We start from the raw sequence: 13,749 nt of genomic DNA, 5'->3' as shown, positions 1-13,749 counted from the left end.
ACTTTCTCACGTTCTAAATCAGTATACTGCCTCCAGTCATATACTGCAAGGCAAGCAGATGAAGCCCATTGTCGATATGAAGAGCTTCTATTAGTCTCATAATATATCTTACACTATAGCATCCCTGAGCAGGTTTCATGAAAATGGCCTCGGGTGTGTACTGCTGCTGCAGAGGAGATGCAGTATATTTAAGAAACCTGTTAGTCAGCGAAACACAGGCAGGCTCGATATCATAGCCCAAGCCTCATATGTGCAGTATATCATCGAACCTCCAACCCCACGGTACGATGCACAGAAACAGGCAACAAGCCAAAGACAGACATGTCCCAATTCCCACAGAATCCTGACTTCCTACTAAAGCCTGCGGGCCAAACACTCTTCTCCTCTGTTTAATAGGGAACTAGCATTATTCGTCCCCCCCACAGTGCTGGAAGGCAAGGCACTGTGTTTGCAGGAAGGGCCAGACTAGAGAAGTTCGGTTTGAGTTTCCATTATAGCTGAGGCAGAATTGCCGCTGGTCTCTTAAAGCCTGTGGTAACTGGTAATGTATGTGCATATTAAAACAGGAAGAGTGCTGGGAAGTGACACTTGCATGCTGGCGGTGTCTGTGTGTAGTTTGTAGTGTAGGCAACGCCAGGGCCGTGTGTTCGATTCCCACTGGGGTCACATATAAAATGTATGCACTCAACTGTAAGTCACTTTAGATCAAAGCATATATTATGTATTATTAATGCATCGACACTGAACAAAATTTCAACGCAACATGCAACAATCTCAACATTTTTACTGAGTTACAGTTCATATAAGGAAATCAGTCAATTGAAACAAATTCATTAGGTCCTAATCTATGGATTTCACAGGTCTAGGCATACGCCCATCCACTTGGGAGACAAGCCCACCCACTAGGAGCCAGGCCCAGCCAATTGCAATGAGTTTTTCACCACAAAGGGGCTTTATTACAGACAGAAATACTCCTCAGTTTCGTGATTATTATTATTTGACCATGCTGGTCATTTATGAACATTTGAACATCTTGGCCATGTTCTGTTATAATCTCCACCCGGCACAGCCAGAAGAGGACTGGCCACCCCTCATAGCCTGGTTCCTCTCTAGGTTTCTTCCTAGGTTTTGGCCTTTCTAGGGAGTTTTTCCTAGCCACCGTGCTTCTTCACCTGCATTGCTTGCTGTTTGGGGTTTTAGGCTGGGTTTCTGTACAGCACTTTGAGATATCAGCTGATGTACGAAGGGCTATATAAATAAATTTGATTTGATTTGATCAGCTGTCAGAGTGGCTGGTCTCAGACGATCCTGAAGGTGAAGAAGCCGGATGTGGAGGTCCTGGGCTGGCGTGGTTAAACGTGATCTGCAGTTCTGAGGTCGGTTGGACGTACTGCCGGCTTATGGTAGAGAAATGAACATTCAATTCTCTGGCAACAGCTCTCGTGGACATTCCTGCAGTCAGCATGCCAATTGCACGCTCCCTTAAAACTTGGCATTGTGTTGTGTGACATAAAAAGCACATTTAAGAGCAGCCTTTTATTGTCCACAGCACAAGGTGCACTGGGGAATGATCATGCTGTTTAATCAGCTTCTTGATATTCCACACCTGTCAGGTGGATGGATTATCTTGGCAAAGGAAAAATTGCTCAAAATTTGTGCACAAAATTTGAGAGAAATAAGCTTTTTGTGTGTATGGAACATTTCTGTGATCTTTTATTTCAGCTCATGAATGATGGGACCAACACTTTACATGTTGCGTTTATATTTTTTCAGAATAATATTATGTATGTTACGTTAGTGCAGCCAGCACTGTCCTTCAGCAGCCAGCCCCATGCTATGCTACATTATTGGACCAGACCAGGATCTATGCACACGCTAATTATAGTGAAGGATATATATATCGTTAAGGAGACACATTCCAGCATGTGTATCTGATGGATGAAGACAGGGTGACGATGTGACATCAAGGTGCCAAATGGGTTCACGCCTCCGTGACCTCTATGACCTACGCCTGCCAATTGCTTTTCATCCGTGAACTTGTTGGGCGTCCCGTGACCCCGTCGTGACCCCGTCAGCCCCTATTGTATTACTGAGTTATAGACGGAGGTGACCGGGGCAAGGGTGTAAAGGCTAAGAAGGGATCGCAGAGTCACAGCAAAGCAGCTGGGCTACAGATTATTGCTAGATCGAGTGGAGTAGGAAGAGACCTCAGGAGGGAGATACTGGAGGAGGAAAAATGTATATCCCTAAAGATTAATTTATTCAGGGAGTGACTTATCTTTAGACCACTGTTCAAAATGATAAAAGGGTAATATAGACTCAGTGGACAGTTTATTAGGTACCAGGTCGAACCACCCAAAACACCCAGCCAACATTCTGCACACCTGTCACGCCCTGACCTTAGAGATCCTTTTTATGTCTCTATTTTGGTTTGGTCATGGCGTGAGTTGGGGTGGGCATTCTATGTCTTGCATTCTATGTTCATTTTTCTATGCTTTCTATTTCTTTGTGTTTGACCGTGTGGTTCTCAATCAGAGGCAGCTGTCTATCGTTGTCTCTGATTGAGAATCATACTTAGGTAGCCTTTTTCCACCTGTGTGTTGTGGGTAGTTGTTTTCTGTTTTGTGTCTGCACCAGACAGGACTGTTTCGTTTCGTTCACTCTCTTTGTTGGTTTTTGTTGTTTCAGTGTTCAGTTTATTTATTCAATTAAAATGAACACTTACCACGCTGCGTTTTGGTCTCCTCCCTTAGACGATCGTTACAACACCACTGTTGTACTGTGTCGATATTTGTCCGTTTGTGGCCCGCCTGTTACCATTCTCCTTCAACCTCTCATCAACGAGCTGTTTTCACACATAGGACTGCCACTGACTGGATGTATTTTGTTTGTTGCACCATTCTCAGTAAACTCTAGACACTGTCGTGCATGTAAAGCCCAGGAGGCAGGCCATTTGTGAGATACTGGAACTGGTGCGCCTGGCACCGACGGTCATACCACCCTCAAAGTCGCTTAGGTCACTCGTTTTGCCCATTCTACCATTCAATCGAACGCATTGATGCCCGTCTGCCTGCTTTATATAGCAAGCCACGGACACGTGACTCACTGTCTATAGGAGTGAACCATTTTCGTGAACGGGGTGGTGGACCTAATAAACTGGCCACTGAGTGTAGATTGAATCAATACGTCCAAAGAAAACAAACTGTCTGAAAATACATTTTAAAAGCAAGTCTTCACTAGGGGCTTAGCTTTGGTCGAGGTTGTGCAAGAGCAGCTGTCCAGGAAGGAAGACCATATAGAAACCTAACAGTGTTCCTTCCTGCTTTCTCCGTTAGTGAAGAACCCCTCCATAGAGTTCCTCCATGGGCAAATAGTAGCCTATGAGGCAGCCAGCAACTTACTAGCAGTAGCAGGCAGCACCCCAGCACAGTGTTTATAATACACCATGGAAGCACAGGACTGACTGACTGAGGCGCCACTACCAGCCCCCTAACCCTAAGGGCCCTGGTCAAAAGTGCACTATATAGGGAGTAGGGTGCCATTTGGGACACAATCTAAGGCAGTATTTATAATAGACCAGGGAGGGCAGGGCTGTGACTCTGAGGCACTTAACATGCCATCTCTGACCTTTGCGTGCTGGCCTGGGTGCAAGCAGCCATTACTGTCTGCAGCAGATAGCAGAGAGGGAGAGAACAGTACAAAGAGAGAGTACAGAAGTTCAAACTCATCATCGTTAACTAATGATTAAATTGGATAGATTGGTAAATAATAAATTAGGTGAAAAAGTTTGAGGGCTGAGAATCGAGGAGAGTTGTTCTTTGTGTACTTACTTGATGAAAGCTGGAGGCATATCTCTCTTCATTATCTGGTCCTCCGTAGTCTGGACAGTGTCTTTCCCCACCTAGAACAGAAACACAGGGAGAGCACATTACCACATGCTGTAGGGCCAGTTTCCTGGACACTCCTATAGACTAAGTAATCACTTTTATATTAGTTAATGGAGAGTCTTCATTGAGCATCTGGGTCCAATGAACCCAGAACCTTTGATCTTTCTTGTTGTCTTTAATCATGTATTGTCACATCTTGTTAGTCAACAATGATATAAACAATTGTCTCAACCAGCAGGTCACACGAGGAGAGCCAGGGCAACACACACACACAAAGTAATGTGTAAAACAGCTGAATGCCTCTTCTCTCTCACACACGGCTACTATGACTCATTTCTCCCAGTATGACCTCACACTCACACACAAGGAATGATCAAAACCATTCATAGAAGATAGAGGAAAAGTCTATTTGTCAATTACAGAGAGGAGTAGTTTCTTATTGCAGATGTTCAAACCCACGGACAGGGAGGGAATCCCTCGGTGTCAGTTATTGTCTAGTAGTCTCTCCCCGACCCGACAGACAATTGAGCCCTGAGCTTCGAGCTCGCTCTGCAAGCGAGGCTGTTAAAACTTCTCACGAGTCACCAACCCTGATCCGGTAGCACCCCCCACCCCCCCCCCCCACTGAGTAGCATAGCTAGCATAGCGTCACAAGTAACTTGTAGCATCTAAATATCATTAAATCACAAGTCCAAGACACCAGATGAAAGATACAGGTCTTGTGAATAAAGCCACCATTTCAGATTTTAAAATGTTTTACAGGGAAGACACAATATGTAAATCTATTAGCTAACCACGTTAGCAAAGGACACTATTTTTTTTACTCCCAACAGCTTTTTCCTGCGTCAGTAGCTATCACTAATTCGACTAAATAAAAATATATATAGCCACTAACCAAGAAACAACTTCATAAGATGACAGTCTGATAACATATTTATGGTATAGCATAGTTTTTTTTTGGAAAAATGTGCATTTTTCAGGTATAAATCACAGTTCTACATTGCAGCTGCAATCTGAAATAGTGCTGACCCAGCCAGAACAATTACAGAGACCAACGTCATATAACGAATTACTCATCTTAAAACATTTCAGAAAAATACACAGCGTACAGATATTGAAAGCCCAACATCTGGTGAATCCAAACAATATTTCAGATTTATGAAATGTTTTATAACGAAAACAAAATGTAGCGCTAAATTAGCATAGCTATACCAGGCAGATTCGGCTAGGCGCCCACGGCCAGTTCACATGCACAACAGATATGATATAACATCGTAAATTGGGTCTTACTATGGCTGATCTTTCATCAGAATGTTGATCAAAGTGTCCTTTGTCAAGATGAGTCGTTGGTTCCGTTCAGAATTGTTCCTTTCCCACTCCATTTAGCACAGGTACTGGTCGAGTGGCACGGATCTCTCAAACGTAAATAAATTCAGACAACGGAACACCACAAAACTCCCGAAAAAAATCAAATAATCTGATTAAACTATATTGAAAAAACATACATTACGATGATCTGGTCACATGTATCAAACAAACTTCGAGACGGAGATAGTTTTCATCCATAATGGCCGCACAACAGAAGACAATCGCAGCTACAAGTCGCACGATTTAGACAACCGGAAGTTGTCGGTCACGCCAAAGAATTAGCTCTCATTTCACGTCAGTCCCAGATAAACAAGATATTTTTCCTCTGACGTCCTCTTGACACCCAGAGGAAGGCCAATGAGGTGTGTTTCGGGTCATAGGGGGCACGACCATATATAGGCAGAGCGTTGAAGCTGGCATACACATCTTGCTTTTTTCTTCTTGGTCATGGAAAGTGCTGTCAAATGACTTCTGTATCACTCAGAGACAAAATTGAAACGGTTTTAGAAACTAGAGATTGTTTTCTTTCCAATGGTATTATTTATATGCATATAGTAAGAGCAATAATTGAATAAGAGGCAGTTTAATCTGTAGAGCAAATTATGCTAATGGGAAAATAGCACCCCCTGTATTCTCAAGAAGTTAATGTCTGATTCAGATGGGGCTTGTTGGCTGACTGATCACACACACACTCACACTCACACTCACACACACACTCACACTCACACACACACTCACCTCTTCATACACAGGATCATATTCAACAAAATGTTAACATGCCCACTACAACTCCGGTTAACAAGCACCACGACTTCAACTTGATACTACGACTACAACTTCATCAGCTACACTGGTGTATCTAAAAGCAAGGATTTATATCGACATAGGAATTTGGGGAACTTTGATACAAAGGGAAATTATAATGAAGTTGCATAATAAACTTAACAAAATGATAAGTTCTACAATTTGTAGTATGTTCATGAGTATTTCCTGACCACGTCAATAGCCTATGGGGCTACAACTAGTAAGGTTGTTTCAGGTCAGGTCACAAAGTCCCCCCAAAAAAATCCTGAACCTGGTTATTAGGAATGGGACATTAGTTGCGAGGTGGTGAGACTCTAGATTCTTAACTGCTCCACCAGTTCATCACAGTCAGTGGCACAGCCATTCATTCCAGACAGCTGACATCATGGAGTCTGCATGGGGCAGAGCCAGAAGCACATCCCTCAACCCCATTACTGTCTTCTCATTGGTCCAGTAGGACTGTGGAAGTAGAGCGTCCACCACCACCGTTTGTCAATTAAACACAAAGGTTGATGCCAGGCTAAAAGTGGAGAGGGCTGAGAGAGAATGGGCCCCAGGACTCTTCCAGGTCATGTCATAAAGTTACAAACAAAACACTCCTGACCCTAGTAGTTATTAGGAATGTGAGGTGAAAGCTCAAGGATGCTTCAACAGTAACCAGCTCAGCTCGAGACCGTGAGCAGCACAGCCATTCCAGAAAGCTGACGTACTATAGAGTGGTCCGAGTTGGACCAAAGCACATTGGTTTCATCGGTCCATTGGAAGTAAGTTACTGTACAGGACTCTCTCATGCCCTTTAGTTCAAATCCACTCAGTTGGTTTGTGTGTCCTACATCTAAAAAGGACTCTCCCCTGTTCCCCTAACCTTTAGTTGAACGGCCCTGTAACTACCCTGGAACACTGGATAGTTGTTTTTGGCTTAATGTATATAGGTTTGGAACTTTTGTGAAATAGCACAGTTACAAATAGAAATCAAACTGGATGGACATCAGAAATAGAGGAAGGACTAAGAACAAACAAGAGAGAACTATTGTAAAGTAGACTGTGTCTGTAAAATGTGTATAAGATGTATAGATTGACGGTAAAAGCAGAAGTGTTTATTAGTTTACTCCAATTGGGGGATCGGTGGTAGGGTTTGCAGGGAATAATAATAAAGGTATATTCTTAAAAAAACTATGTATGTCTATATAGGTATGTGTATGTATATATGTGTATATGTATGCATGCGTGTATGGATATATTTACCCCAAAAATATTGGGGATTGGAAATGATGCAGACAATTACATTGGAAGCAACATTCTTTCCGCAATATTAAGCTGATCCACCCCTTTAAAAAAAGGGGGGGACAACTACTCCCAAGTCTCAGAGCGAGTGACGTTTGAAACGCTATTAGTGCGCACCCCGCCAACTAGCTAGCCATTTCACATCGGTTACACCAGCCTAATCTCGGGAGTTGATAGGCTTGAATTCATAAACAGCAGAGCTGCTGGCAAAACGCACGAAAGTGCTGTTTGAATGAATGCTTACGAGCCTGCTGGTGTCCACCATCGCTCAGTCAGACTGCTCTATCAAATCATAGACTTAATTATAACATAATAACACACAGAAATACGAGCCTTAAGTCATTAATATGGTCGAATCTGGAAACTATCATCTCGAAAACAAAACATTTATTCTTTCAGTGAAATACGGAACCGTTCCGTATTTTATCTAACGGGTGGCATCCATCAGTCTAAATATTCCTGTTACATTGCACAACCTTCAGGGTCGACCTCTGCCTGAGATCAGTTTCATGAAGAAGGATGAAAAGGTGAGGGCGTTCAATACCACCTGGTATCAAAATATTAGCTGGTTAACAGGGAGCCATTCATCAAGCCGCCTGTATTGCTGGCCTTGCCTGATTTTTGGAAAGTCTGAGCCTTGGTCGAAAGGTGGGTACAGTGATCTGAAGAACATCGATAGTTTAGCTAAATGGCAAAACAAAAGCAGGGAGCATACAAATGCCCACATCAGATTCAAGATTCTGGGAAAAAGCTACATCGATTATGACGAAGGTCTGCGTATTCAAACTACGCAACACAATGAGAAAGTAAGAAGAAACAGGGATGTTATCAAGCTGCTTATCAACACCACTGCGTTTTTGGGCATGCAATAATTTGCTTTTAGAGGACACGATGAGAGGGAAAGTTCCGCTAACAAGGGTAACTACAAGGAGCTTGCAGAGGTAATTGCACGTTACAATGCTTTACTTGCTGAACAAATTAACATTTCTACTGTCTTTTCTGGGATGATGAAAATAATTCAGAATGATTTTATAGCTTCCATCGCATCATCCATTAAAAGTTAGATTAAAGAGAGAGGTTAACACAGCACATTTTTTCTTGGCCGTTCAAGTATACTTTCCACTTTCCTCCGGTGTTAATTTAGCAAAGATGATAACACATAATTAGTCCGGACAGACAAGCAAAAACCCATGACATAAATGTTGCAGGAGCCTAGACTACACCTAAACATTAGAAATCTGACATGCTGTATGGGATGAAAACAAGACTATTTTTCAGTCTGATCAACTGTAGGCCACTAATAAGAGCAGCTGCATACAGCCTATGCACCCTGTCTGTCACGCGGGACTAGGTGGGTGAAGGAATCAGACGAAGAGAGTTCCACTTGGGAAAAGTGCTCCTTTTACTATTGCACACAAAAAATGATAAGCCCAAACATACAGGGCGCAGAGAACAACTTGATAACCCAAAACACAGGGTGCCAAGTAAATAGTAAAATAATACACCTCTACCTAAAACACACACACGTAACATAAAGACAATCCCGCACAAAACAAGGGCGGGTCTACCTACTGGGAATAGGGAAGCTCATTAACCGAAAACAACAGAAACACAGGTGAAACTAATAAGACAAAACAAACAGACAAACGAAAAAGGGATCGGTGGGACGGTGACGATGACCGCCGAGCACCGCCCGAACAGGCAGGGGAGCCAACTTCGGCGGAAGTCGTGACACTGTCCATCTGGTCAGGGTAAACTAATTGGTAACGTTATGTATTTATAGTCAATTTGGGTGTCAGGAGAAAATGTGAATGTGATCAAATTTTGTATATATTCAAAATTGGGCTGGCTGAGTCCAAAATGATTAACTGGAAACAATTCATCAACATAATAGTGATGACAGATGTGAGTACATTTTTTATAAGGCCTACAGTTGCTACAGCTGTTCTCTATCAGTTGTTGTCTATGTGTCTGGGTAGAGGAAATCCCCCTCCTAATCTAGTCTAAATATAATTTATATGAACAAATAATGTAGCTGCAGTTTAACAGGGTTTTCATCCAACCCAGGGCCAGAAGTTTTTTTCCCAGGAGTTTTTTTAAACCATGTGACCTGATTAGGGAAAAACTGGTCCCATCATAGACCATATAAAACCTTTTAACAACTGATTAATCACTGTCATACCTTATAAAAAGGTCCAGAGTTTTCCTAGTTAGGATAACATATAAGGAAAAATTCCAGACCCCAGGGGGTAAAAATTGCCCCCCCGCTCTGAGACCTATGGTGTGACCAGCTTGCTTGCAGTTGTCTGTTATCATCAGGTATGTGGATGATCAGGGCTTTATTCAGGAACGTTTCTTGGGCTACTTTGATGTGTCAAGTGGGCGAGATGCGAGGTCTGTGGTTGACTTCATGAATTTTGAGATGTCTGAGTTCAACTTCATAGAGCAACTTGTTGTCCAACACTATGATGACACAGCTGTAATTAGGGATGCACCGATATGACATTTTATAAAAATTTTAAAAACGATACCGATATTTAACATTTTAGCGGCCTTTTAAGCATTCTAGTACAGTTAAATAGTTGAAACACACACACACCAAAATATATGTCCCCATTACCAGTGAAACAATCAAAACCTATTTCTTTCACTTACTTGCTGTGCTGTTTCGGTGTTCATTTGTTCAGTCTCAACCAGGATTTCATCATACATGTCAAGCAGTGAAGTTTTAGCTCTGTCTGTCCATGGCCTCTCTTCCACGGTGCGCACTGTGACTGTGTCCGTTTCCATCTTGTCCAGCTGTGTCTAACATTTCACGTAAAACCTGTATCTTATCTGCATCGAAGTAGCGGTCCTTGTACCTAGCATTGAGCATGGTGGCGACACAGTAGAGGCTCAGAGAGAATGCCACCAAATCGCTTGTTCTCCCAGCCTCTAGTAGAGTACTTTTCCAATTTAACCCTACGGTATGTTTGCATTTTTGTTGAGCAGGCGTTTCAATGCCATGACAGGGTATCACGTATGCTGCAGACGCAGTTGAGCTTATTTCTCGAGTCAGATGTTTGAATGGAGCTAGGAGTGTTCATGTTTCCAAGTTTCAAACATGTTCTCAAATGCCATTGAAATGGCAGCAGCGGTATGAGAACCAGCACATTCTTGAGCATGCAATACGGCTTTCCTCAGTACGAAATCCTCGTCGACCCACTGTGCTGTCAGACTCGGCAGGCTCATGGGGCTGACATCGCTAGTCCAAATGTCAGTCGTGAAGCTAATAGAAGTGATGCCCATAGCAAGTAGCTCATAGATGTGCATTAACAATACTGTGTAACTCCGGTAGGGCAACATCTGAAAAAAAGCACCTACTTGGTAGTGTGTACCGGTGCTCGACCAGTCGGCGAAAGCCAACATCATCCATGACAGAGAACGGTTGATTGGCAAGCGCAATGAATTCCATTATCTTGGCGTTAACCTTTCTGGCGCAGGCGTTCCGCTAGCGACCCACCTCGACAACATCCGGTGAAATTGCAGAGCACGAAATTCTAATTACTGAAATAGTCATATTTAACATTCATGAAAATACAAGTGTCATACGTCAAAATAAAGCTTAACTTCTTGTTAATCCAGCCCCTGTGTCAGATTTCAAAAAGCACACCATGCGATTATCTGAGGACAGCGCCCCACACACAAAAGCATTAAAAACATTTTTCAACCAGGCAGGTGCGCCACGAAAGTCAGAAATAGCGATAAAATAAATGCCTTACCTTTGAAGATCTTCATCTGTTGGCACTCCAAAAGGTCCCAGCTACATCACAAATGGTCCTTTTGTTCGATAAAGTCCGACTTTATATCCCCAAAAACCCAGTTTAGCTGGCGCGCTTCATTCAATAATCCAACGGTTTCCCTCCTTCAAAATGCATACAAAATGAATCCCAAACGTTACTAATAAATTCCTCCAAACAAGTCAAACAACATTTATAATCAAACCTCAAGTACCCTTATACGTAAATAACGATAGAATTTAAGACGGAGAATCGTTATTGTCTTTACCAGAGATAAACAACAAAGAACGCGCTGCATGAAAACACTACAGCCAAAATGGGAGCCACTACAAATGACAAATTCTAGCTCATTTTTCCAAAACAAGCCTGAAACTATTTCTAAAGACTGTTGACATCAAGTGGAAGCTCTAGGAACTGCAATCTGGGAGGTTTTCGCCTCATATTAAACATGACAGCCATTGGAAACAGTAGTAGGCTGAATTATACATTTTTTGGGGTGGTTTGTCCTCGGGTTTTCGCCTGCCATATCAGTTCTGTTATACTCACAGACATTATTTTAACAGTTGTAGAAACTTTAGAGTGTTTTCTATCCAAATCTACCAATTATATGCATATCCTAGCTTCTGGGCCTGAGTAACACGCAGTTTACTTTGGGCACGCTTTTCATCCAGACGTCAAAATACTGCCCCCTAGCCCAAAGAGGTTTTAATGGATTTCGCCTTTGAGTTGTCTCGCTGAAATGTTCTTACTCTTTCAAATGACTGCTCGACTTGTTGACTGCTCGATTCACACAGCAGACATTGTGGGCTAGGTTAGGAAAGCTGTGTTGCACGTGTAGCGCAAAATTTTAAGTGGCGTCGTTACGTCATCTACCTACGTTATATAGGTATGCGCGTCAGCTTTGACATCGGTTTTGCACATCGGCGTTAAACTAGACATCGGGCCAATGCCGATGATGGTATTTTCAGCTAATATCGTCCGATTCCGATATGCATACCGGTAAATCGTGCATCTCTAGCTGTAATGGAATGTATCTGCAATTTGTATTTTCCGGTTCCGGAGTTCCAAATTAAGCAGCAGCAGCTGAAAAGATGAGCTCCTACAAATATTGAAATTTAAATGTTTTTTTAGAGTAAAGTACATCGAAAAAAATCAAAAGAAAACTGCAAACTGAATAGGAGACAGCAGCAAACAAAGAAGAAAGGCTTTTGAAAAAGTAACAATTTTTCATAAAATTATACCGTTTTCTTAGCTAGCTAAGTTGTTTACCTGTTGCTAGGCAGTTGCTAGGGACATTCCTGAAAGAAGCTAGCTAGCTAACAAGGAGTGTCTAGTTGGCAGAAGAGAAGAAGGGACAAAGAAGGGACAAAGTGGGACAAAATAAGGACAGAAGAAAAGGGAAAGGGGACATTAAGGTGAAGCAGTCCTCTAAAGACACAAAAGACAATAATACAAGAAACAACACTTCTATTGCCTCTCCCTCTACGATACGCACTTCCGGTTTGGTTTGGAGCGAGTAGTTGCATTCCGCTTTGCTCCACAGGTAGTATTACAGGTAGTATTACATTTCATTTCATTACAGTACAACAGTTTGATTTGTTTGATCTTAGCTGGCTACATAGCCGTCTTTGTATCCAAGATAATTGTGTAGTCTAGAGTAATTGTCGAGGTTACCTAGCCAGTTAGAGGTTACCTAGCCAGCTACACTTTCAAACAAAGTCAACAACGCAGCCACTGCTAGCTAGCCTATTTCACCAGCCAGCAGTACTATATCATTTTAGTCAATAAGATTTTTTGCAACGTAAGCTTAACTTTCTGAACATTCGAGACGTGTAGTCCACTTGTCATTCCAATCTCCTTTGCATTAGCGTAGCCTCTTCTGTAGCCTGTCAACTATGTGTCTGTCTATCCCTGTTCTCTCCTCTCTGCACAGACCATACAAACGCTTCACACCGCGTGGCCGCTGCTACTCTAACCTGGTGGTCCCAGCGCGCACGACCCACGTGGAGTTCCAGGTCTCAGGCAGCCTCTGGAACTGCCGATCTGCGGCCAACAAGGCAGAGTTCATCTCAGCCTATGCTTCCCTCCAGTCCCTCGACTTCTTGGCACTGACGGAAACATGGATTACCACTGATAACACTGCTACTCCTACTGCTCTCTCCTCGTCTGCCCACGTGTTCTCGCACACCCCGAGAGCTTCTGGTCAGCGGGGTGGTGGCACTGGGATCCTCATCTCTCCCAAGTGGACATTCTCTCTTTCTCCCCTGACCCATCTGTCTATCGCCTCCTTTGAATTCCATGCTGTCACAGTTACCAGCCCTTTCAAGCTTAACATCCTTATCATTTATCGCCCTCCAGGTTCCCTTGGAGAGTTCATCAATGAGCTTGACGCCCTGATAAGTTCCTTTCCTGAGGATGGCTCACCTCTCACAGTTCTGGGTGACTTTAACCTCCCCACGTCTACCTTTGACTCATTCCTCTCTGCCTCCTTCTTTCCACTCCTCTCCTCTTTTGACCTCACCCTCTCACCTTCCCCCCCTACTCACAAGGCAGGCAATACGCTTGACCTCATCTTTACTAGATGCTGTTCTTCCACTAATCTCATTGCAACTCCCCTCCAAGTCTCC

The 13,749-nt window shown here is 43.0% G+C and overlaps 1 protein-coding gene across 1 annotated transcript in view; it reads right to left on the bottom strand.

Annotated features, from left to right (window-relative positions):
• The window catches only part of LOC139571251 (vinculin), a 75,313-nt gene that overhangs the window by 38,285 nt on the left and 23,279 nt on the right, over window positions 1-13,749 (bottom strand). Inside the window, exon 2 of the mRNA XM_071393930.1 lies at window positions 3,831-3,901. Within this exon, the coding sequence (XP_071250031.1) occupies window positions 3,831-3,901 (71 nt within the window). The remainder of the gene's footprint in view (window positions 1-3,830; window positions 3,902-13,749) is intronic.

This window comes from Salvelinus alpinus, chromosome 3 (genome assembly GCF_045679555.1).
Source record: "Salvelinus alpinus chromosome 3, SLU_Salpinus.1, whole genome shotgun sequence".
NCBI classification, from domain to species: Eukaryota; Metazoa; Chordata; class Actinopteri; order Salmoniformes; family Salmonidae; genus Salvelinus; species Salvelinus alpinus.
The sequence above is the reverse complement of the archived record's forward strand: the minus strand, read 5'-3'. Positions and strand labels throughout refer to the sequence as shown.